General features: G+C 37.5%; 1 protein-coding gene across 16 annotated transcripts in view; it reads left to right on the forward strand.

Moving 5' to 3' along the window:
- STXBP4 (syntaxin binding protein 4) overlaps window positions 1-24,719 on the forward strand; it is a 63,644-nt gene that overhangs the window by 34,508 nt on the left and 4,417 nt on the right. For all 16 annotated transcript variants that reach the window (XM_023938720.2, XM_086857723.1, XM_023938719.2 and 13 more), the window contains 2 exons: window positions 413-543; window positions 15,221-15,278. In XM_023938720.2, coding sequence (XP_023794488.2) covers window positions 413-543; window positions 15,221-15,278 — 189 coding nt within the window. The remainder of the gene's footprint in view (window positions 1-412; window positions 544-15,220; window positions 15,279-24,719) is intronic.

Below are 24,719 nucleotides of genomic sequence, written 5' to 3' on the forward strand. Positions count from 1 at the left end.
TTTTACAAAGTTCATAGAATTTATTTTAGTGAATGAATTAATTATCAAATATTAAGCCAGTGTGACAAACTGACTCGCTAACAGCAGAGAAGATAAGAGTTGGGTCCCATGAAGCAGTGTCCCTTCTTAAATGCTGGTATGAGAATTCCATTCAAGTTCCTTTCCTGACACCCACTGAGCCCTTGACAGTGCATTTTGAGCTGTGAATGTTACTTGAATTGAACATTCCAAATGCCTTCATTGTTCAGCCAGGACTGCTGCTGGGGCAAACTCACTGATTTGGGAGCGTGAATCTTTTTTTGTTCATACAGTGAGAACAAAACCACTTTAGAAAAACAAGTTTATCTTATTGAAAGGAACAGTTTCCTTTATCATCTTACAAATAAACACTTATTTTTTTTTATTATCTTAGTGACAGGAGAACATTGTCCACTAAAGCACTTCTGGCTCGGCTGGGAAGGGTCGGACCTACTGTCACAGCAGCTCTTGCAGCAGAAGCCAGGGACCTTGCCAAGTCTGTCCGTGCCATTTTGGAAGTAGATTGTGAGTGAGTGTGTCCATCTCTGTGTGCTTTGAAATCTGGTATCAGTTCATCAGCCAAGAAGATGGATAATTTCATTTAAAATTGGATGTGAACTGGCAGAATAAATCATTCCTAGCATGGAAAGACAGAGCAGGTTCAGTGTCAGCTCAGGATGCATCTTCATCAAACTATAATTAGAATATAAAGTTATTCCAGAGTACATTTCTTTGCAGGAAAACTTAAAGCACTAAATTAATGCCAAAGTGAGGAATGTGAAGATTACCAGAATCATGTAAAACTAGCAGAATTTCATTACTTTAATGCTCTGTTTTTCATACTGGAATATTTGCAAAATGTTATTCTGCTGGATTTACATGAACATGTATCAAAGTGTTTTAATGAAGATGTTGTTGCTGTAGGGAGTGAATGTAGGCAGCAGTTCCATTTGGAGATATCTGTTTATGTCCTCAGGTCATAAACAGAAATCTGTTCCCATTGGTGAAAATGATGGTAGTTCATGAGAGTGATTAATAAAACTGCATCAGTTGAAAATCTTAAGACACAGCTTTGAATTATCATGTAATTCCTGGTTCAGATCATTGAAATGATTATGTATTTTGATGGGTTTTGTCTATAGTTGAGTAGGCTTGTCAGTTCTGATCCAGCTTAAATGGATTGATTTACAGAAATGGAACAGAAATGGTACATCACAGGAGGTTTTGGAAAGGTGGTTAGTTATGGTTGCCCATAGTTATTGTATCAAATATTTGAATATATTTGACTGTTTAGGAATTAATTTAGAAAGAAACTGAAAAAATTATTGTTGAGAAAATAAGATATGAAAAATCGTTTTTTGGCGTTATTTATGAAGCATTTATTACTCACTCTGTGGCAAAGAAAGCAAAATAAGAAGATACAATTTGTTCAAAAGTGTCCAGAATATTAGAGTTAGTGTTACTGGTGGAGTGAAAAGAGTAACAGTGACCAGGAAAGGAGATAATTGATTTTGCACCAATGGAAATCGTAGTTCTGTAACACTGAGTTGGTTTTATTACACTACACAGGAAATTGTAGAAAGAAAACTTTTGGTTCTAAATGCAGCTGAATTCTGATGTGTTTATGTCAGACATAATAGGTAGGATACATGTTAGCTCTGGAGCCACAGGAGGGATCCATTTTATGAACCTGAGAATTAAAAATAGGTCTGCAGAGAAGGATTTAAAGATCGAACGTCATCTTTCTGAGTTCATTCTGATTTGGAGAGCATTACAGATAGATTTGGGCTCTGACAAGCTTGGGTATGAGATTAAAGCTTTAAACCTCACTGGCTTTTTTCTCCCTCTCTCTCCAAAAAAAAAAAAAAAAAAAGTGCTTAAGGCAAAGGAACTATGTAATAGCATTCTGTCTGCAGTGTTCTCTGCCAGCTTCTCACTAAATGTTTTCCATTTGATGTGAAGTTTTCTTGCAGATGGGCTGTCATAGAAAGGGGGCTCTTGTGTATCTGGCATTTCATAAATATCATCCATCAAAGAGAAAAGTGTAATAGAGACTACAGTGCAGACTGAAGGCTTTCCTTTTTACAAGAAGGTGTCCACAGCATAATTTGTTATTGAATTCTTAAAGAGGGTACTGGAGTTAATATTTTTGAGGTTGCTCAGTGGATCAGAATGTCTGGCTGGGAAACCTTTGTGATACATTTTACCTTCTAAACAGAACTCCTCTTTCATTATTGCTTCATTCTTGTAAATACAAAGTAAAGGAGCTCCAGCCAAAATTCCTCTTTGATTCATTTACAATACATGTGAAATGAAGTCTGGGTTCCAAGACAAGGTTGTAGAGTGTTTTTCCAACAGAAAACTGCTTCCTTTGTAAAAAATCTTCCATGACAACCAGGCCAAAATGACATATTTGTGAGTTACCTGCACAAACTATCCCCTTCCTCTGTAATAGTCTGACATTTTGCCTGAGGAAAGAGGCTTGAAGAAGTTCAGTGTACTCCTGAAAATCTTCAAGTACCTTTTTTCTTGTGATACTGCTGGAGATCAGCTTTCAGCTCAGCAGGCTGAGTGACAGCTCTGTGAAGGCACTTTGGTGATTCTTCAAGTGAAGACTCAGAAAAAAAAAAACAACAGCTCATTTTCCAGGGCTTACTACTTCAGGATCCTCCAGATCCCAAAATGCAAATAATGAAGTAATAAACAGAATAATCAAGCTCATCCCTTGAAAGAGCCATTCTTCATCTTCTTTAAAGACCAAGCTATTTTTATAAACCAAGCCTTGAGAGGCCATTCTGCTTTACAGAATCTGAGCATCTCCTGAACACTTGAAATTACTTTCATCATGCAGAGGATAATAATGCTTCAGTGAAGAACTGCAGCATTTAAAAGGAGTTGCTTCCTGCACTTAGTAGACCATATGGTGCAAATCATGCTAAAAAGAATAGAGATAGCATTTTCTTCTTTTCTATTACAAATTTAGAAAAGGAATACACTGGCTACTGGTAATGACCAAAATCTCATTAATCCTGGCACATAGTTATCTCATCAAAGAGCAAGCAATCAGCATTTCAAAATGGGCACTCCTATAACACAGCTTTTGAATATTTTGGCTGCCAGTTTCCTCCCTCTGCCTCTGAAACTTCTGTCAAAAATGCTGTCTTGCTGTATTTGACACAATCCCAACCATCCACATCCAGGAAGTGTTCTGAAGCCAGGTTCTCCACTCAGCAGGAACTCAAGCAGTGAATTTTGAGCTGTTTTATCCCATCAACTTATGTTTAATTTGCTCTCAGCCTGGGATCTGACACAAGGCAATCATGCTCAAGTTCACTCAAATGATCTCCAAATTAAAACAGATTCCAAAACTCTTACTTAATTTACTCATATTGATCTTGCCAGTCACTTTGCATTTGATTTTGAAGATCCTACAGGCAGAAGTTTACTTGCCTGGATTTTATATTCATTTTCCTTGAAAGCTGACTGAATAAGAGAAGAGAACAGAAACTGCTGCTGCTCAACATCCGTTAGTGCTTGTTGGTTAAATTGCTTTTGATTTTTGGGCAATGCCTTACATCTTTGGCATTAAAAGCTGAAATATTGGATCTATCCTATTCATCAGTTTAGGGATTTTTCAACTATATTGTGTTTAAATGCCAAAACCATTCCATAGTCAGGAATATGTCAGTTATCCCTTCCCATGCTTTTGACAGTGTGGGTGGAACTAAGCTATAAAGTAGAGTAGCAAGGCTTCACAAATAACAATTTTACTATGTTGAAAAAGGCAATATTTTTAAGTATTCATATTTCTTTTGTTTGTTGCAGGCCTGGTGTGTTTGTTTATTGCAACAGAATTAATGCTATTTATTTATACAGTATTTATTTATACATTTTTGCCATTTTGTTCTTGAATCTTGTATTTTATGAACACAGTGGTGCTGTAACTTTGTGCAGGTAATTGGCTGTAGTTCATCAGCCAGAACATTCCCCATCCCCTTTTTACCTTATGCCTGCACATCAAAATCCAGCTGTAACTGTGGCATGGACAGGCATGTCCTGCTTGACTTCAGTTAGCTTGGCTCCTGATATTAAAGATGCTGTATCTTCTTGTATTTTTAGTATTATGCAGAACTATTTCCTGCAAGGTCTACTCTGTGGGACAAGTGTGCATTGAGGAATAACTCTGACATTCTTTCAGCTGCTGAACTAGAACTGTACCTTTCCTTCCTTACTGGAAGAGCTGTCTGGGAAGGAGCAGCATAATGATAACCAAAGAGACAACTCTGTGTATTCATTGTTCTGGCAAGGCCATAAATATTTCAGTGAATTACTGAAATCAGAAATAGAAGAGACCTGATAAATTATACAGAGTATATCCTGAACACAGCAGTACAGCTCCCTTTTTAATAGTTTTTGCTAGCAAAAAAACTAATATCTGTGGTGTGTGCTTTAAAGGTAAAAAGTTTGTTTGTCAGCTCAACATTAATGAAGACAGTATGTCCACTAGAAAATACCCATTTGGTGAAATTAATATGTATTATTCCTTTGAAACTTCTAACAACAACAAAAGGAGTGAGTTTTCCCGAAAGAGAATTTATCAACTGTTTTATTCAAAGGAAAATTTCACAGTTTTGCTAGTCCCTGAAAGTTGCTTTTCTTTTCTCCTCCAAACAAAAACACTTAATGGGAAGATAGTTTCATTTTTGTCAAAAGTAATATTATTAAGTTATTCAATGAATTTTTTGCTGTTTAATCTTATTTGAGTTGACATTAAAAAGAAAATACATAAATCTCAGAATTGCATTCTTTTAATTTTTCCAGTAAACAACATCAAGTATACACAAGATGAGAAGTGGATCTATTTCACACTATATTACAGACCTTAAATTTCTGTGTTATTTTGAAAATGGGAATGTTTCATTAAAAATTGATAGCTTTTCTGCAACTCGTTAGATACATTGCAAATCAAATCACAGTAAGAAACCTGAAGGTGAACAAATTACATACTTGCAGAAAAATCAAAATTCTAGGTTGCATAACAGGGAAAATGGCTTCTGAAATACTCAGGGAAAAAAATCCAATCATATTTAATGTAATTTTATGAGGATGCAGTCAAGAATTCGAAAGCTTTTTCTCCACATAACTGTTTACTTGCAGCAAGACTTTTGATTTTCTGGAAATCATTTAAATGTACAATATTGCCTGCATGGTAAATAAGAACGAAGAGTTGTAATTCTGACAGTGTTCATAGAACTGTTATTTCCAAAAGAAAATCTGTCCAAGAATTTGAATATGTTTCATTGCAACAGAAAATAAATGTTGAACTTAGGAAATGTAATACTGTACATTATTGAAAATAATTCTGATAAAAATGAAATTGAGTGTGCATAAAATTAATTTGAAAAAGGAGCACTAGACCTGTGAGACATGTCCATTCTTTCTCCAGTCTGTAAATATGATCAAAACTGCTTTATTGACATGATTCCTACACCTTGATTAAAATTATTACCCCAATTTTAGAAAGGAATTTGAGTCATGAAGCAGCTGACTTGCTCGCTCATAGGTAAGAACAACAAAAACCCAAGGATTTAACATAAGTCTTCGGAATTTAATATTTATGTTGTTTCTGATTAAGTGTCTTATTGATAGGAAATCCTGAAAGCAGCTTTTTTTCCTTCCTGGACAGTAACCTACAATTGCTATCATTTGTTATTACACTAGAGATGCTATTCCCCTTGGGTAACTGTCAGGTTTATTAGTGACTTGTAAAAATTCTTTGTTTATAGTTTTTCATTACTGTGTGTGTTTTCTGCAGTGACTTTTCATTGAGCAAAAATGCCTGGACTATGGAACAGTGTCAAGGGAGCACCCAAGTTCCCCCAAATAAATGACAGCAGTTTGCTGAATTTTTCTCTGTACTACATCTCTCCTTGCCACTTCCTTACCTTTGCACTTCTCTGACTTCTCTCCAATTCATTAAAGTTGTATTGAGTTCTGTACCTGAGAGCTTCCTGCAAGAGACAAAAATGGAATGAGCTTGTTTGCTTTAATTTGAGCTCAAACTTGGTCCCAAATGGTGTTTTCTTTCCCCAGCAGGTCCATGCTACTGGGTTATGTGAAGTTTGGGCTTTCTTCTGCTCCCAGAACCAAAGGCATCTGGGTGTGCATCACTTCCTTCTGGACAGCTGGTTATCCACACCTTGAATACACTTTGCTGTTGTCTTTATTCAGCTGCACCCTCTTTATTTCACACATTTAATCTGAAATAAATTAGTCATCCAGTTAGTCAAGCCCTTACAAAATCCTAATCTTGTTTTTCAATGGCATTTCAAAGAAAGGTCCTTTTATCAATGGGTTTTAAATCCTGAATTATCCCAAACTCCCCTTCCTTGGACTAAACCCACATTTTGCTGGGTGAGGAATGAGGTTTTCACCTAACTGGCCTTACTTGGTGGTGTTGTTACAGGGCCCAGGATCTAGACCCTGCTTATTTAATTTGGTGTCTGAGAATCAGAACATTACAGTAATTATGGACAAGCAGAGAAGCCAGATAAAAGCTGACACTAATAAGGACAGAATAATTTTAGACCCAGCTCAAATCAGAAAATACATTTAAATGTCAGTTATGAATAAGTTGCATGCTGCTTTATTGGTGATTGAATATGCATGTTAATCCCCATGTTTCACAGCAAGGAAAAACACAATTCAGTATCTAAAGCTTGTATTTCAAGACAGTTCTTTAGTGTGACCTAGATTTCAGAACTCTGTTGTTGCTGCTAGAAAAGCAAATTATTCTCTCTCCATTCACTTACCTTTAATGAGAAAAGATGAGTCAGCTTTTGAATAGGCACTGCCTGTCCTGACGTTCAAATCAAAACATTTTAATAATGAAAAACAAGTAATATTATTGTATCTTAAAATACAGATGACCTAACAAGATTAGTGCAGTCTCATTAGGATAATTTCCAGCATCTCTGAAAAAAAAAAAAAACTTCATGAAAAGCATACAGACTTGTTTAACTCAAACTGTGGTCCCTCTATGAAAAAAATTAGTTGACTTTGTGCCTCTTCCCATAGAAGTTGTATTTTCTCTTGGTAACTATGGAGATTGAAGTCAAAACTCTCCAGATTCAACAATTTTAGTGGATGGTAAATACTTCCTAAACTGCCTCTCTGTTAATTTCTTTTGACATAATGCTTAGAATTTTGATACATTAATCCTTTATTACAGCATGGTGTTTTGACATAAGGGAGGAAACAAACTGTGAAATTCTGGGGCACGGAGATGCAAATTGTTCCCAAGTCAGAAGAAGTACACAGGGGAGGCAGGAATTGGTCTCAGCCCCATTTCAGTGCCTGAAAGCCAGAAAATACTCTGGTGAGACTGGAATTTATCCTTGAGGGGTCAGTCCCAGATCCAAGTCTGGCATCCTTTTTTGACTGGCAGGGCCAGCTGGGATTCAGCCAGCTGCTTGTGGGGAGAGGTGAATGCCCAGGGTCTCCCCGTGGCTCTGGGTGTCAGGGAGCACCTGTGCCATCAGCTAAGGTGAAACCAAAGTGACCACTGCAGTGTGTGTGCTTTTGGCAGTCAGTGCTGAGTTCATTTTTGAGCATCCCAAGAGATCTGGATTCATGTTGACAAGGGGAAGGGGGATGAGCAGCTTTCCCTTTGTTGGGAATCTGTGTGCTGAAGCTGTCAGGGCTCATCTTGTCTCAGAGGGCTCGTAGGCTTTGCTGTCAGCTCCTGCAGTTGTCACATTTTTTCACTTCTCCTCAGTAGGTAGGAGTGAGAAGCTGAGGGCCAGCAGAGTTCCTCAGACATACACGGCTCACAAGTGTGTTCATGTAAATGGAGAGAAGTACAAGGAGAGTTGATTGCCAAGAATGAGAGAAAGCTTTTTTTAAAAGTGTGTGTTTAAGGAGAATTTCCTAGAGGAAAGCATGATTACTTGGTGCTTGTAAAGGAGACATAAAGGAGGTACAAAATGGCTAGATGTGTTACCTCATGGCATGAGGCACATGGATCATGAAATGGGAGTTATGGAGGGAGATTTTTGCCTTGCATTAGTGATTATTGTGTTTGGTAACAGAAATCTTCCTTTCATTGTAAATTTTACCTTTACACTTCAGGTAAAGTTCAGTATGCTAAATGGAAGCACTTCCATTTTGTTTTTTTCCCTTTTGGATTTATAACCAAAAACTCTCTTAGATTTTAAGAACTTTTAACGTTATTTCTAAAACCCTTTCTTTTATCTATGTGTAGCTACAGGCTTTTTTACATCAGACTAAAAGGATGGCTTGAGTTGATGTATTCTTACAATTCTTGCTTCAAAAAGAAAAAAAATTTTACTTTGGTCAGTCCTTGCTGTGAGATGAGCTGAGCAGAGAGTGGTTCTGTCTCCCAATTGTAGGTGGTTTGTGCCAGCCCCTTCTGCAGTTTAATTTCATCATCAGTGAAAAAAAAAAAAAGTGAGATATTACTTAGCAAGAAAGGCATATCATGTAATACTATTGCTTTTTAAATCTCAGACAATTTCTTCTCAATTCTAATTTTAGGCAGTCATTTTAATTTTTTACCAATGAATACTTTCTAATTAAACTTGCATTTAACAATCACATGCGTCAGTGAGCAATGGGAGCTGACAGTGATGGAGGTGGGTGGGTAACACAATAGATGCTGACAAGAGAAGTTGATCCAGTAAGGAAAGGAGATGGATGAATTCCGGAACAGAGGAATCAGGGGAGCAAGAAAGGAAGGGAAAAATAATTTCTTGAGACATACAGTGAGGTATTCCAGGCTATTCCTAATTACCTGGTCCTGGTGGTGAATGCCCTGTGTGCAGAGCCTTGTATTTCTGGAATAAGAATGGGTTATTCCAGGTTCTTTTTAATCAGCTGAAAGTGGCCTGTACCAATTCAGAACAGGAATGTTCCCCAGAGAGTACTTCCATGAATTTAACTTTTCTAAACCTGGTGTAAAATTCCAAGTGAAGAACTCTTTCTCTACTTTAAGAATTAGTAATGTGTTCCCTGTCTTCTCTTCAGCAGTTTGAGATACATAGGTATAAATAAAATTAATTTGAATTTAATTTATGCAAATATTACTCAAAAATTAGTTTGTAACTTGCAGTGTGTTCAGTCAGCAGTGGAAGCAGTAATGCATTCTTAACCCATCCCAACTGGACAGCATCCTGTTAACAGTCAATAGTGGGAAACTGCAAAAAAAAAAGCCTGCAATTAATTCATAGGAAGGAATATTTTTTTAAAAAAAATCTGGAAGGGGCTGAGAAAAATGTAATGGGGAACATGTTTTTACCAGCCTTGGCAGGGAGCACTACCAGCCCTGTGATCCTCGGGTACTGCATTTCTCTCAGAGGCACTAATTGAAACTCAGTTATAGAAGCCTTTAACACTAAAATAAAACAAAATAAAATATCTTTAACTTGGTAAATGAAACAGATGGAGCCACTGAGAGAAACGCAGTACCCGAGGAGTTTTCTGATTTTTTTTTTCTGTTGTATTTCAAAAATTCAGCTGCTGGAAATGTACAATTTTAAAGGTAATTCTTTATCCTTAAAGAAACATAGCAGGAACCTCATTGTTCAGGTGACTTTAGCTCTCACTTATTTCTGAATTTTCACATTGAGCAGAGTTTGTTCTAACTTTGGATTTCCTTCCTTGTTAGGTACAAGAAGAAAATGTCTGTATTGATGTACACATGTGCTGTTTGAGGTCATTCTTATTTCCTTAAATTTTAGTCAGTTAACTGGTCATTGTTCATAAATTGCAATTGCTCTTGTATTCAAACTGTTTCTAATTAGCTGTACCAAGCTTTTCACAGACAAGTATTAGAATAGAAGACATTTATAACAATTTGTAATTTCAGAATTTCCAAAAAGATCTAAAAGTTGTTCATATAATCCTTCAGCATGAAACATGAACTATTTACTAACGCCTTCTAAACTGTAAATTCTAATTGTTTTAATCCAACATTAATGAGTTTGCCAACATAGATGGGTCAATATGTTATGATTAATAAGCAGTGGAAAAACACAAGCTCATCTTTCACCATGCCCTGAATATCCAAAGTAAGACAAAAGCTGTTTTTGAAGCCTGGTTTCTAGGAACAGACTGAAGGGACAAAAGCCAATCTGCCAACCATAGTCCAAATCAGCAGAAGTTTCAGTTGCTACTATTTCCCAGATGTCTCCACAAGAAGACTACTGAGTCCATCTTTGTTTTATTAAGTGACCAACAACAAAAGAAAAGAATGATTTATTTAAAATGGAATTTGATATGTGAAAAAAAAAAAAGAATGGAATGTCCCCTCAGCAGAGTATTATTTATGAAAGGAAGCATATTTGGTTTTGGGAAGAGCACTTGAAATGATCTGAAGTGACACACAAGCAAATGCCAGAAGTGCATATTCACTTGTGAAAGCTTTTTCCTGAACATGAGTGTTTATAATTTAATTCACAAAAAAAGCAGCAAAATACAGCTTATATTATTGATAGCCCCAAAAAAATAAAAGTCCATTTTGTGTGTACACCCCGCTGAACACTCTGGACAAACAAGGGTGGATATTTCTCCGCAGATTTTTGCTTTAGCTGTGTCAAATTATGTAAGTCACAGAGGTTTTCCTTTGCTAGTCTCACACCATGACACCTCTGGTGTCATCTCTGGGATATTCCCATATTCCAGTAGCTCTCAGGAATCCAAAACCAGGCAATTTAAACCAACAAATCAGACCTTCAGCTTTCCATCCTTTTTGCTTAAATAGCTCAGAAAGGAAGAGCCAAAGGCATTTGGGATCTTAATTATCACCTTTTCCTTTATTATTGAAGCCACTGGAGGAAGGTTTAAATGTTGATGAGAGCTGAAATAGATCAGAATTCAAAAGCACATTTATCAAGTGACAGGGAAAACTGGTTTTAATGTCCTTCAGCAAATCTTCTGTATCAGAAACTCTTTTAGCAGGTAATTCTTGTTTCTTAAAAAACCCCATCATTTCTGAGACTGATACTAAATACAAATAAATTATCAGGAGATAAAGGGTATGAGCTGGCCCGTACTCTTTGTATGTAAAAAAGATATGTACAGCTGGAAAAGTCATAAAAGGATATGTAACAAAGACATGCTTATTTCTGTTGTTGATCAAAGCATGGTTCATTGTGAAACAGAATATGTGTACAGTGTGGCTTTAGCATTCCAGATAGATACTACATCCCTTAAACTTTATATTAATTCCAGATACTGACTGTTTACCCATAACAGGAAGGGAACTGCAGCCAGAGACCCTTTTAATCGTTGATAACAAAGGTGTGAACAATGCTGGAAATGAGTTTGTGTTTCACAAAAGAGCACTTAGGGTGAGATTAGGACCTTTGGGAGGCAGTTGTCCCTAAGCACTCCTTCCAGATTCATCAGAGGTGTTTGGTGCCTGCTTGTAATGGAAACAGGGTTTTAAACTCCTGCCCCAAGGCCAAAAGCCCTTAAAGACATACTTATCTTGAAGCATCTAAGTAGGCCAAATCTAGATAGAATCCCACTGCACAGTGCATTTTTTTTTTTGAGCAATTTTTGTGATAGGCTCTAAATCTCTCATTTCCTTTGAGTAATTTTGTGAAAAAATAAGCAAAATTGAGCATTTTTGGACTGCAGTATTTTGATTTCAGGACTGCAATTTTGAGTGTTGTATCTGCTTTACTACTGTCATCTGCTGATCTCCATGTATCTTTTGCTTTAATAATTTTGAACTAGATTATTGGAGGGGGAGGGATTCACCCAACCACATTATTGCACTTTCTAGGTTTGATAACTGCTTAGGAAAATGAAGCTTTTCCCCTAATACAGGTATTTTTCCTTAGAGACTTGAGGGATCATGCCATGTGCGTGGTTATTGAGGGAGAGCACACACATTTCTCTCTTGGGAGCTGCAGGCAAAGTCTTCCATATCTGTCACTTCCTACAGGTTTAACATTCAGGCTGATGCTCATCTCTTTTCTGGGACCCACAATGTCAGTGCTTGTGCAGGTTTTGTCCTGTTAAGCTAAGGAGATGATAAAGATCGATGAGTTCCACACTTATCAGGGATCAGGAAGGTTCTGTTTGCCCCAGGGCTTCATTTCCTCTCAGATTTCTATAACTCAGAGCAGTGGTTATCCCAGCTCAGGGGAGGAGGAGCAGTCCCCAGGGACCCTGCCTGACTGCAGCAGTGCTGGGGTACAAACAGCATCAACTGGTTCCTTGGTTGTGTTTTTCACAGGGAATTACAGACATTTCTTTGGCTTTAACCCTAATTAAATGCACACAGTAAGAAAAAAATGCTTTAGGTAGGTTATTGTGTATTTTGACTAAAGTGCTCTCTCTCAGGAGACCACTGTTCCTTTTGCATGCACAATTGCTTTTGTAGTTTTACCTTTTCTTTGCCTTGCAGAAGGTAAATAGTCACGAGTATTTGAATAGCAAGAAACCCTGGATTTTCTGCTGAAATGAACTAGTTTTTAAATACTGTAAATCTGTAATTTCTTAAGATGATCTATGCAGACAGCTGCAGCCAAATATATTATTTATGAAGATTCATCAAAGAGAGTGTAGCAGTTCACACTAGAAATTATAAATATGCAGAAAATCTGAGATTGCTGAAGATGTAGGCTAAATCCTGTATATTTCAGACTGTTTTTCTGACTTTTTCAGCTCCTTTATCTCCCATTTACTCCAGGTGAGAGGTTAGCAGCCTTTTGAAGCAAGTCCTGGGACAGACAACAAATTTGACCCTAGAGGGTGTGAAAAAAATAAAGCAGGAGGAAGTAGATCAACTTATGAATGATTCATGGAGTCAGTGAGCTTGGAGGAAGTGGCAATGATGTCTGGGGAAATACAGAGCAAAACATGAGAGCTTCCTAGCTACCAGGGGAAATAGAAGAAATAGAAGTACAAATCTGAAAGGGTAGGAAAGTAATAAAGGGAACAGCACTGAAAAACTAGTGGAGAGCAAGTAAAAAAATGTGGAAAACAGAAGCATTAAAAAACCTATAGATGTAGGTGGAATGTGGATGCATATGAAAAATGGATAGGATACACAATCTAATGCATACTAGGTCAAAAGGACAAATAAAGCACTGGAGGTGTTTCCAGAGTTTCATTTCTAGGTGACAGATGTATTCAGTTTTTGAAAAGCGAAGTCTTCAGTGGATAAGGGAAGAATCATTGGTTGTTGCTACCCATGTACAGTTCTTCACTTAGAAGAGGAAAAAAAGCCATAATTTTAATCAAAACACCAGTGGAAAAAATTGTAATTATCACTGATAAATGAAACAGGTGATGTAGGGGATCCATGTGAGTACAGAGAAGATGCTGGGCTTTTATTCATAATTGAGCAAATCCTTTGTCATTTATTTGGATAAGCATGTTTCATGCAGGAAAAAGGAAAGGGCAGGGCAGATGGAAGCAATTGAGGGATGAATCCCATTGCCATTTAAATAATCAGAAAATACCCATGCTGAATAAAGGTCCCATCTTTCATGGGAGAGGAAGGAAGAACCAGTGAGCATGTCTAGCATATTTATACCCTAAAACATCCTTTTCTTCCTCCCTTCATAATGGAGTCAAGAGCCTGAGAAATGCTACACAGCAGCTACCTTGTGTTTAAAGGGAAGTAGCTGTGGATTATTCTCTTTGAAAGGTAGTGGGTGGTGTGTTTTGAGGAACAGATTGTATAGATCTGTTCTAAACTGAAAATGGGAAGAAGCCTGAGATAAGTGACTAATGGGGGTAAAAGTGATAGGGAAAAAAAAATCAGTCCAATGGATTTTTTTCTTTTTCAAGCAGTACTGACTGACAGTGGTGCTGTTCTGTGTGCCAGCCGTGGGTGGGGAGACAAAATTCACAACTGGAGATCCAGATGCTCATCAAACAGCCTCATTTATTGTCCAGGGGTCACTGGTACAGTTCACCCAAAGCTCCTGGGCTTAGATGGATCATTGGCTGGAATCTCTCTCTGCTCAGATCTCTGGCCAGATGTGTTTCCTGCTAATGGTGAATGGGGCTGGCTGAGCCCTCTGTAACTTACCCAGGACTTGTTTGGCTATGAACTAGGCTGGCTGAATTGGATTTGTGTTATGGCTGGATTTACCTTGGCCAGTCCAGGCCAGCTGTGCTGTGACAATGCTGTGACATTCTGGTTTCCAATTCTCAAGTTCCCTTCCTGACTTCTGAAGTTTGTTGCTCCTTGCTTGGTGCCTGCAGGTGTAATTCCTTCCCAGGAGGTTTGTACCAGCTGCAGTGTGCCCAGTCCTGATTCAGTGGCTGTAATGAACTCTCTTTATACTGGAGAACTGAAGTTAGCCCTCTCCAGACTTTTAAGAAGAACCACACTAGAGACAAAGGTGTGACAACAGAAGAAAATCAGCCTTTGGAAAAAGAAATTTTAAAAAATAAACTTGCACTTAGGGCAGTTCTTGGGAAGAGGCAGCTTTCAAAGCTCAGATGGTGCATGCAGGCCAGCACATTTTCCAAATAAAAGTTTTAAACCAAAATCAGGCTCACAGATGGTTCTAATGAGCTGGTCTTTGAGATACACTGGGACTTGAACAAAAATAGTTTAACTCCTAAGACACTAACATTTCAAGATGAGTTTCAGGCAAAACACTTCAAGAACAATTTTTCTTGCATATTTAAATTAATATGTATTTTCTAGTCTCAAGAAACCCACGTTTTTTCAGGACCTTGCACTTTCCATTATGTACTTTACAGTACAGTATCACAAAAGTGGGAGCATTTTTACACAGTGACTGATGCTTCTTTCTCCAGCATTTTTCACACCCTACAAAGAGTTAGTTTTGAACAAACAGTTATTTAAAAGGTAAAGATTTGCTAGGACAATGTAATTTTTAAAGGAATATAGAATAGTACTCTACTGAAAGTATTATTCATAATTCTAGTAATAGAAGTGTCATCAAATGATACCCAAAAGTATCATCTGGTAGTAAATGTATCATCAAAACTAGTAGCTTTGTGGCACAGCAAGTATTTGTTGAATTGTATTGTTTATATTATTATCTGTTACAAAAGTAGGAATTGATTTATAATTATTATATGACATTGTTTGAAATGACAGCATTGTAATTTACAGCATCTCAAAACTATGTTCTCTGTGCCACTTGAGTTTTGAGAGACTTTTTGTTTCTTTATCTCCTCTTAGGTCTGCCTTATGGATGGGAAGAAGCTTATACAGCTGATGGAATCAAATATTTTATCAAGTGAGTAGATGTGGGGAAAATGGGTCAGAGTTGAAATAGAAGCACATCAAACTAAACACATTTGCAGTCCTAGAATTAATGGAAACATTTATTGCACATTGCACTGTGTTCTGTTGGGTTTTTTTTAGAATATAGTGAAGATTAATTTATAAAATAGCGTTGGTTTTTTTTTTTATTCCTCTAAAAGATTGAAGGAAATGATGAAAAATATAATTCACCTCCATTCCTTATTTATCATGATCTATTTACTATTAAGTTATTCTAGCTGTTGAAATTTCCACAGTGTTTAATTCTTATAGGTGCCAGAAACACAGAGTTTTGCAGGTGGATTTATGCAGTCTCCTAAAAGAGAGGAAGGGCAACAGATAAATCACTTTTATCCCAAACTCCTCCAAAAGTCACATAAATAGCACTGAAGTTGATGCATTAACTGGCAAAGAAAAGCAGGGTTTTTTTATTTTTCCTTTTTTTCAAGCACACTGCTCAGTTGTCCTTGCCTCACCCCGTGATGCCTCGAGCGAGATGTATTAAAGCAGACATGGGTTTTTCTGCAGAGGTTTCCAAATACACTGTATATGATCCTGCATTCCAGCTCTAATCAAAGACTGCCTTTTATTTTCAGACAGATGTAGGTCACTACATGAGATTTATACCAAAAAAAAAAAAAAAATTTAAAAAATAGCTTAGGAAATGAAAGTGAATTAAAAGCCAATTTCATAGCAGTGGAAATAAATACAAGAGCAACTATTAAAATAGAGCACTGTTCCCTTGGGCTCTTTGTTCATGCAGGGAGCCACGACAGGACAGTTGGGAAGTTAAGGTGGATGCTAGACTCTTTCCTGGGTAATACTCTGGGTTTGTACCTGTGTGACTGGAAACTGAACTTGAAGATTGTGCTATCAATAATAGCAAGTCAAATTTAGAATCAGAAGAGAAATGACACATTCTGGGTTTTTTTGGGGGTTTGTTCCTGTGTTTCTTCTATAGATATGTATCTCAATGACTCAGCAGAAAGATGGATGTGCTGGATGTGTGCAGACTCTTCTCTCTGAGCTCTGCACTTGGATGCTGGAGCATTGCAGATGTGACAAGCAGATGCTTATTAGCAACAGTAGAACCTCAGCTACTCTAGGTGGTGCAAGTCTAATTTGCAGAAAGCAATCAGATGTTTTGCATCTTACCCCCACTTGCTGAAACTACAGATTGGAACTCAGGAGTTCACATGAAAAAGCTTTTTCAGGAATTTTTGCAGCTCTCACTGTTAGTGACTCTCTTCATTTGCTCCTGGTGACAGTGCCCAGGTTTTCCATTGCTGTTACCTTCTATAATCTGTCCTAAAAAGTTCTGCTTCTCAGTCTTTGTGAGGAAGGAAGGCAAGGCAAATTTATCCATTTAATGGCAGAGAAGAGTATGAAATCACCCTTTATGACCACTGGCTGAAAACTACTTCTGAGTGGAGTCACCCCACTGTTAGAGCTCTTAATGCAGCTCATTAAAATGGAATTAACTGGGCATTTCAATAACACATCATGGTAATTAATATTATTTTTAACTATTTCCTTGTTTTGCTTTCATCACTGTTTCCAAATGCCTTTGCAGAGTGTAAGCCAGGCTGTTTGCATGCCTGGCAATCCATACCTCTGTGTAATGTGTATGAAGTCAGCTGTCAAAGTGAAGTGTTTGGAGCAAGGAGCACGGCTTGCACAGTCCCTTGTTTCTAACACCAAATGGTGGAGATTTCAGGGTGAAAACCAACATTGAAAATATCCTTTTTCTAGAAGGAACTTAGCTTGAGGGGCCATTTTATCAGCTGATCCTTTCCAGTAGGATTTAATCTTAATTGTTTAAATGGGGATTATCAGAATAGTTGATACTTCACAGCCCTGGTACTAATGCTGTAACCTTCTTGTTCTCTTTGGCTGTGAATGTCAATCCTTTTATTCTACTTTAGAATCCTTTCATTCATTTTTAGCCCAGCCAAAGCCATGAGGGGCTTAAGAGTATTTCAACAGTAGCCCACTTCCCTGTATACAAATATACAATCAAATACTATTTTAATTAGCAGTTGCCTTCAGTTCTAACGTGCTTTATTGGGCCATCAAGTAGCCAAGTCCATAAATCTATACATTATAAATCTAATGCAGTAAACACCCCAGAAAGGAATCTTAATAGCACATAAGCTTGAGACAGCTTGCTGTGAAATTTCCATAAATATCTCCGAAGGGGTGTAGCAATATGAGGTGCATGAGAAATCAGAGTTTAAAAGAAGCAAACCAGCTGGCTTGTGTTACACACTAAAGTGAAACCCCCTTATGTGAATAAGTGACATGAATAAAACATTTACATGGGGCTGAGCAGCCCCTTTACCCACCAGGGAAAGTTTTGTCCATGAATCCTGACCTTAGGACAACTTTTGAAATCACCACTTTTATCCAGCAAATCATTTCAGCCTCAGTAAATGATTTTCAATCAACCAGATTTCAGGACTAGTCAATGCTGCAAGTGTGAGAAACCACCCTGCAAAAACTTAGACTGCTAAAACTAAGCTGAGCCTGGGCTGAACATCAAGCTCATTTGTACAGCTTTACCATGGAATAGCAAACTGGAGTGGAAGCCTCTCTGAGTTACAGCTCAGTGGGCACTGGGATAAAAACAAGTTCAAGTCTCTTACTAAAATAAAATAAACAGTTATCAGAAGGACAAAAAATACAACAGCAGATAGGGAGCAGCTTCATTGCAAATGTAACATCCCTCCTGCCAGGCAGAAAAGGTGGAATTTGGACCCAGATATGTTTTAAGATAACTTGGTGTACTTTAAAATAACAGAGAGGACAAGCACTGTTGTATTTTTATGTAGCAATAGCACCAGTCATTCACACATGGCACCAGATTCATGCCCCATCAAGACAAATTAAGCACTGGTACCTGTTTCCTCACTACTTTACATTTGGAATTTCAATCCTTTTTATGCTGGGTATCCCATTCCAAAGTTATCCTCACAGTGAAGAATATTTTGTTAATATAGACAACATTTCCCCTGAAGCAACTTGTGCTCATTACTTCTTGTCTGTGCCCAGCATCTTCATGAGAAGAGTGGGCTGAACAAACCCAATTCCTTCAACATTTCTTCATGTGCCAAGTTCTCCAAGCCTCTCATCATCTTGGTGACCCTCCTCTGGATTGTCCCCCATTTTTCTATTCTCTGTCTTGAACTTGGAGGATCTGTGCACTGAAGAGACTCCATGTAATAGGGTAAAAAGGTTCATTAATGAATTTTATTTATCAGATGATTGATGAAGGCATTTTTAAAGTTACTGATTTTTTAATAGAAATTTCTGTCCCAAAGAGGCATTTAATCTGTAAGTCCCAGAAAAACAAAGGGGCTAATGAGCCCTCATAAAGAATCACCTACAGCCAGATGAGTGTGAGAGCACTTACAGTCAGCTGGGAGGCATTAGGATGGGAAAAGTTTTGTAAATAGGGGAAAGGCCACCTTATTCACTTTCAAAGTTTTTATGTGGCTGGTTTTGCACAGGCTCAGTTCAGGTGTTAAAAGAGTTTACAAAGTGTTGTAACCAACCACCACTAGGAAAAAAAATCTCACTTTTGCTGTATGATCTAGCACTAAAATCCATCAGTGTAAACAATGTCTATTCATTCTACCACTGAACTGATTTTGTGAATTAGGAATTTCTGAGTTTGATTTTCAAAGAGGAGAAAGAGTCTGTGCAGAACTGCCCTCCCAGAGAGGCACCATATCTGCTAATCAGTGCTTTCACCCTGCTACTTTAGAATCACACAAGAACAGCATAAAACCCCATGGCTGGGACACACTCATTTTTCCCCAGAAAACCCATTCTAGTTAATCTCTTCCATCCTCCCACTGTGCTCACCTTTAACATATGGCAGCTCTTATCATGAGGCTGGCACCTAAAATTAGGTAGGCCCTTGCTATGCTCCCTCCTACTCCCACCCACTCCTTGCATATGTATGTGGTTTGTAAGGACCAGCTGTGAATTTTGCCCCTGTAAACACTGCTTTCCTAGCACTTTAATAGGACTAGATTCCAAATATTCTACATTAACAGCTATTTCCCTCAAGAATGCTTATCTTAAATTTTAAATTTTCACAAAAGACAAGTAGAAGATTTTTAAATATTTTAAAATTATTGGGACCTTTTCCCTTGGATGTGTAGGGGAAACATTAATGTTTAGTTTAGGGTTATCTTTCAGCAATTTATCTAAAAATCAGAAATTTCCTATGGAGGCATTGTGTGCTTCAGGTGCCTCCATTGGAAGGTGGAGAATTTGCTCCAGGTTAAGTAGAAGTAAAATTCTTATAAATACAGTAAAAAGTAGAAGTACTGAAGAAGTAGAAAGTACTTATAAATAAAGTAGAAGTTATTCTTATAAAATACAGAATAATAAAAACCCACACATGATGTGTTCTAGTGGATTTTTAAATCATGCCTAACAAATCAGGTTCCTACTTGGAAAGCAGACACATTCTACATAGATACTATAAAATTCTATTTTGTTTGGTCTTGGGAAAGAGAAACCATTCACTTTACTGAAAACTGGGCATTCATAGGAACTGTTTATCATTGAGCTCAGAATAGCAGAGCATGTGTGACAGATGAAGAACTTCTGTAGTATAAACACTGATGTTTTACAGCACTAAAGGTATTGTCATAAAAGGAAATAAATCACAGTTGATTTTACTTACTGCATGGTAACTTGAAAATAGAAATTTGTTTCTTTTCCACGTGTTCTCTGCACATTTCTACTGCTTTATAAGTGAAGGCTGCAAACCCCAACACGCTGAGGTGTGTTCAGCTCATTCCTGATTACTCTGGTGTATTACAATATCCTGGTTATCTGCAGGTTATCTCTGGCAAGGGTTGTGGCCCTTGCTAGAAGAAATCAATAAAGTCCAAATCATAGCAGACTTTATGTAGAAGTAAACTTTTGTATGTTCCACTTAATTTTCAGTCAGTTCAGAGCAGCAAACTAAGAAAACCCGTGATCTGCCATACTGATTTCAGCATGGAATTGAAATTCCCCTGGACTGAATCCAGTGCCAGCTCTGCTCCCAGCTCCCTGTAAAGCAGTAGGCAAGTTACTACCAAAATTAGCAGTTATCAAATCATCATTTTAGGTGTCCCCATATTAACTCTGATGTTTTGTGGGTAGGGATGGGTAATTTGAGGCATGCAGTGCTGGTTCCACTAAGTTCAAAGAAAGCTGCAGTTATTTCTCCTCTCTTAAAATTTGGACCTTTCCTATTTTACGTTTCACCAAAAAAAAACACAAAAAAAACCAAAACAAGGTTGTTTTTGAAAATATTTTCCTTTACCTGTCATCCTCAAATTCTCCTGAATGAAAATAAAGAATAGTTATATAGTCACAAGAAGTGGCAAATGTTTAAATAGAGCTGGCTGAGCACTAACCAAGTGCTGTTTAATGTCCAGGGATCCAAAGCTGTCTCCATCCATCAGCTCAGCATCATTTCACACACTCTCTGATGTAGGCATGTGACTCTGGGTAGCACTGACATGTTTCTCTTGAATTTTTGGAATTCAGTTTCTCTGATTCTCACTGAAATAATTTTGCATGACTATAAGGAAAACAATCTCAGATGTAGAACTAGGAAACTTGGCATTGGATTTTATGATAACATGAGCTTGTAATACAAGAATGTTAAGACCTTAAGCTGCTTTTGGTTGGGCAATCTTTCTCTTTCCTGAGAGGTTGTTTGTTTTTTAATATCGAGAACCAAAATGGAGAAACATTCTTTGAGCTTCCACAGATACTGCACACTCTGTCCAGCCTCTGGCCTGTCACAGAAGGCATCTGTTAAAATTTATTCAGTGAGAAAATACAAGAAAGTGAATGATTTTGCTCCCTGGGTTTTGGGAGGGCCATCAGAAGCAGACCAAAGCACACAGCAAGGTTTTTCAGGATGTTCTTCATCTGGAGCAAAGTCACTGCTCCAGGTTCACGTCAGTTTAGTGCACGAGGAGTTTAAACAAAAGCCTTGAACCTGCTCTGATGCATTTGCAAATACACAGCAGCAGAATTTTTATTCAGCTCACTTAGAGACAGGACTGTGAGTAACTGCATACATTAAACCAGCATTTCCAGAGGAACAGCACTTGGCTGATACTGGGGGAGACAGATTTCAGGTAGTGCTTTCAAGCTGAGAAGTGCTTGTGCTGTCATTCAGACCTTAGTTCTGATTCAGCCTTGGCTCAGATCCTGCTGTTGCTACTGATTTTATTTTAGTTTGGGTTATTTGTTTATTGATGACAATTTTTAATGATGCAGCCCACATTATTTGGCTGGATAAATCTTCTTCCTAATGATTACTGCCCTCTGAAATGGCTTATAGATTTTTCTGAGTAGACAAGGGTTTAATCAGTTTAATCAAGGAATAAATAGACTGTCTTCTGGGGTTTCACTTTATATCCCTCAATCTTTAATTAATACTCAAGCAAAATCTGCAGTCCCTGAGGGAAATACAAGAAACATTTCTGTTGCCTCAGGACACAGCTCCATGAGGTGGCATGCTCTTGATCTTATTACAGCCAGTAAAATTAAGGTCACTGACATTTTCCAGGACCTGCCCAGCACCTCCTGGGGTACTGTTAGGGGTTGTATGTTCCTTTTGAAATGTCTTGAAAGAAGGTGCAGGCTTAAATTAATTTTAACAAAAAAAGGAAGAAGAAAATATGAATGTTTCAGTTCAAATAATCCCAGTCAATAAAGGCAATGCAAAAACCCTTCCCAAACTGCATTTAGGATTCATGTCTGGAAAGTGTTGTCCTTAGATGCTCTCAGGATTGATTGATTGATAGATTACACTTGCATCAATGCCACTCAGTTGTTTTGTTTTGCTCTAATTGCTTACCCGCTAAATTAAAATGCTTTAGTTACAGCTCAAAATAAGTTATTCCTTGCAGGTCCTCCCAGCATTTGCTCCTCAAAATAGCAAGAGTTTTCCAGTGCTTGACAGCTTTTAGTGCTTTCCAACCACTGGCCTTTCCAAAGGGGATTCCAGCCATGGCAGAGACCTTGGCTGTTCTGCAGGTGTGTGCTGGCTCCAAGAGGGGAAGAAACAAAAAATGAATACCAAGTTTAAATTCATAAGGGACAACAGCAAAGTGTTAAAAGTGAAAGTGAAAAAAAATATCTTGATAATGCTTAAAATCTAAAAAAAAAGAGGTCCAGATTTTTTTTTTTTTTCTATTAGCCTTTCTCTGAATTTTTTGAGTTATTATTTTCCTAAAAGATTGTCTAAGGTTGTAATCTTAAAAGAAATAATTTTCTGTGTGAAGAAGGAAGTGCCATAAGGACAGTAATTATAATGGCATTTTAAATAATCCAGTACTATTTCTTTGCCAAAACATCCCTCTTGTTCTCACGTTTTGTTTTCCTGAGATCTCAAATTTGTCCTGCATTTTGCTGATGTTAAAAAGACAGACTAATCTACTGACATATTTCCAGATCAAATGTTTCTGTTTTCTAGCAATAAATTTGGCTGCCCTCCAATAGCAGTGATTTGTTTGAAAACCTAAAAATCTTTAAATGTTGCTAATTGCTCTGAAAATGTTAAGCTTTTCAACAGGAATATTTGCAAATGGAAAATGTTGTACATTTAAACTTTGTAATGCTGGCTTTCCAAATATTCCTTTAAAATTCAAACCAGTTGCACCAATTAAGCAAAACCTAGAGGTAGATTTGGACTCCCTCTCACTTTTTATTGCTGGCCCTAACACACAAATCAGAGAGGATGCATTTCTAATACAAGAATGTTCTCCAAACCAGTAAATCTGGGATTATCTCTTCGGACTGATTATGTCAAAGCTCTTTAGTCACAGCACTTTTGGAGAGCTAAAAATAAATAGCAGCGGGGTTTATACATTTATTCTCTACCTAAATAATCTGTGTGTATTTTGTGTGTCTGTCTACAATGTGAGACATGGTATCTGGACTTAATGTTTATTTATAAGAGCTCTTTTCCTAGGAAGGATTTTGGCAAAGGGTTTAAACCAAACTGTCTTAAGAGACTCGCCCGTGGGATAAAGTCTAGAGCAAGTTGAAAGGAGCTGGGTTCAAATCAGAAATGTTTGCAGCAGCAGCTTGACAACAGTGCAAAACTTGGCCCCATTTGTTTTGAAAAGGAATGAAAACTGGTTCTTTTCTTTCTTGCCAGTGATGAAACAATCTTATGCCATCAAATACAGATAATTGTAACCCGGATTTCAGTGCCACAGTTTTGCACTGAGAATTTTGTGCATTTATTTTGTGTAAGAACTGAAGTTCTTAGAGCAGTGGCAAGAAGTTGGGCATGTGGTCATTTGCCTCCTGGCCCTGATGTACGTAGGAGAAAAATCTGAAGAAGAAGAAACACTTTACCAAGAATTTTTCAGTTGGATACATCAAAGACCTGTGGATGCCTTTCCCTGTAACTCTTCTGCTCCTGTGCAGTTTCTCCCATTTCACAGGGTTGATACAGAAGAAAATGGAGCCAAGGCTTCAGGTACACAGCAGGTCAGGACATGCTACATGAGGAAGTCAAATGAGAAAAAGAAACAAATTTTAAAATCATTTTGTTCTTATTTAAATGCAGCAACTGATTGCTCAGAAAGGGTTTGATAAAAGTAGGCAATATAAACACAGTAGTTCTGGAGGCAATAAATCTTGCATTGGCAGAGTTGGAATGGATGGAATCCAGTTCATTCAGCTCCTGTAATTCTGCAGGTATTGGAAGAAGTTCTGTGTTGTTATACCAATAAATCACATGCTGGGACTTCAATCTGGAGCACATCTCCAGTACTAAGCCTTATTGACTGAATATTTTAATTGGGAAACAAGGCATTTCCTGGCATTATAGAAAACATGGCAGAAATATGCAGCAAAGATATTCTTCTGAGTATATTTACAAATGTAAATATATTCATAATATAAATATGAATGCATAGATTTCCCTGTGTTGTGGAATAATGGGAACATCGTTCTTGGTTATAGAGAATTTATTCACAAGTCTCTCATAAAACATTATAAAACAACTCTTTTCATGTTCTTCATGTTGGCTGTCACCTGACTTTCTAAAGGTAAATATTGGAAATGTTTGGCAAGTTGCATTTAGTCCTAGTAAAAAAAGTACATTTACTTTCTTAGAATGAAACAATTACTGTCCTTGAGAGTGGTCATTGTCTGCTGCAGTGTATTTTCTGTAGGAACATGTTTTTCATTTATCCTTTTGTTTTAACTCCTGTGAAACTGATCCTACAACCCCACTAATGCACATTTTTATAACAAAATGAGGAATTGATTCCATCCAGTCATGGTCTCATCAAAAGAGCATTTCTGAATTGGTTTTACACATAACTGGAGCTTTGGGGTTTGGTTTTTCTATTCTTTAATTGTTGGGTTTTTA

Source organism: Cyanistes caeruleus, chromosome 19 (genome assembly GCF_971803275.1).
Source record: "Cyanistes caeruleus chromosome 19, bCyaCae1.hap1.1, whole genome shotgun sequence".
NCBI lineage: Eukaryota > Metazoa > Chordata > Aves > Passeriformes > Paridae > Cyanistes > Cyanistes caeruleus.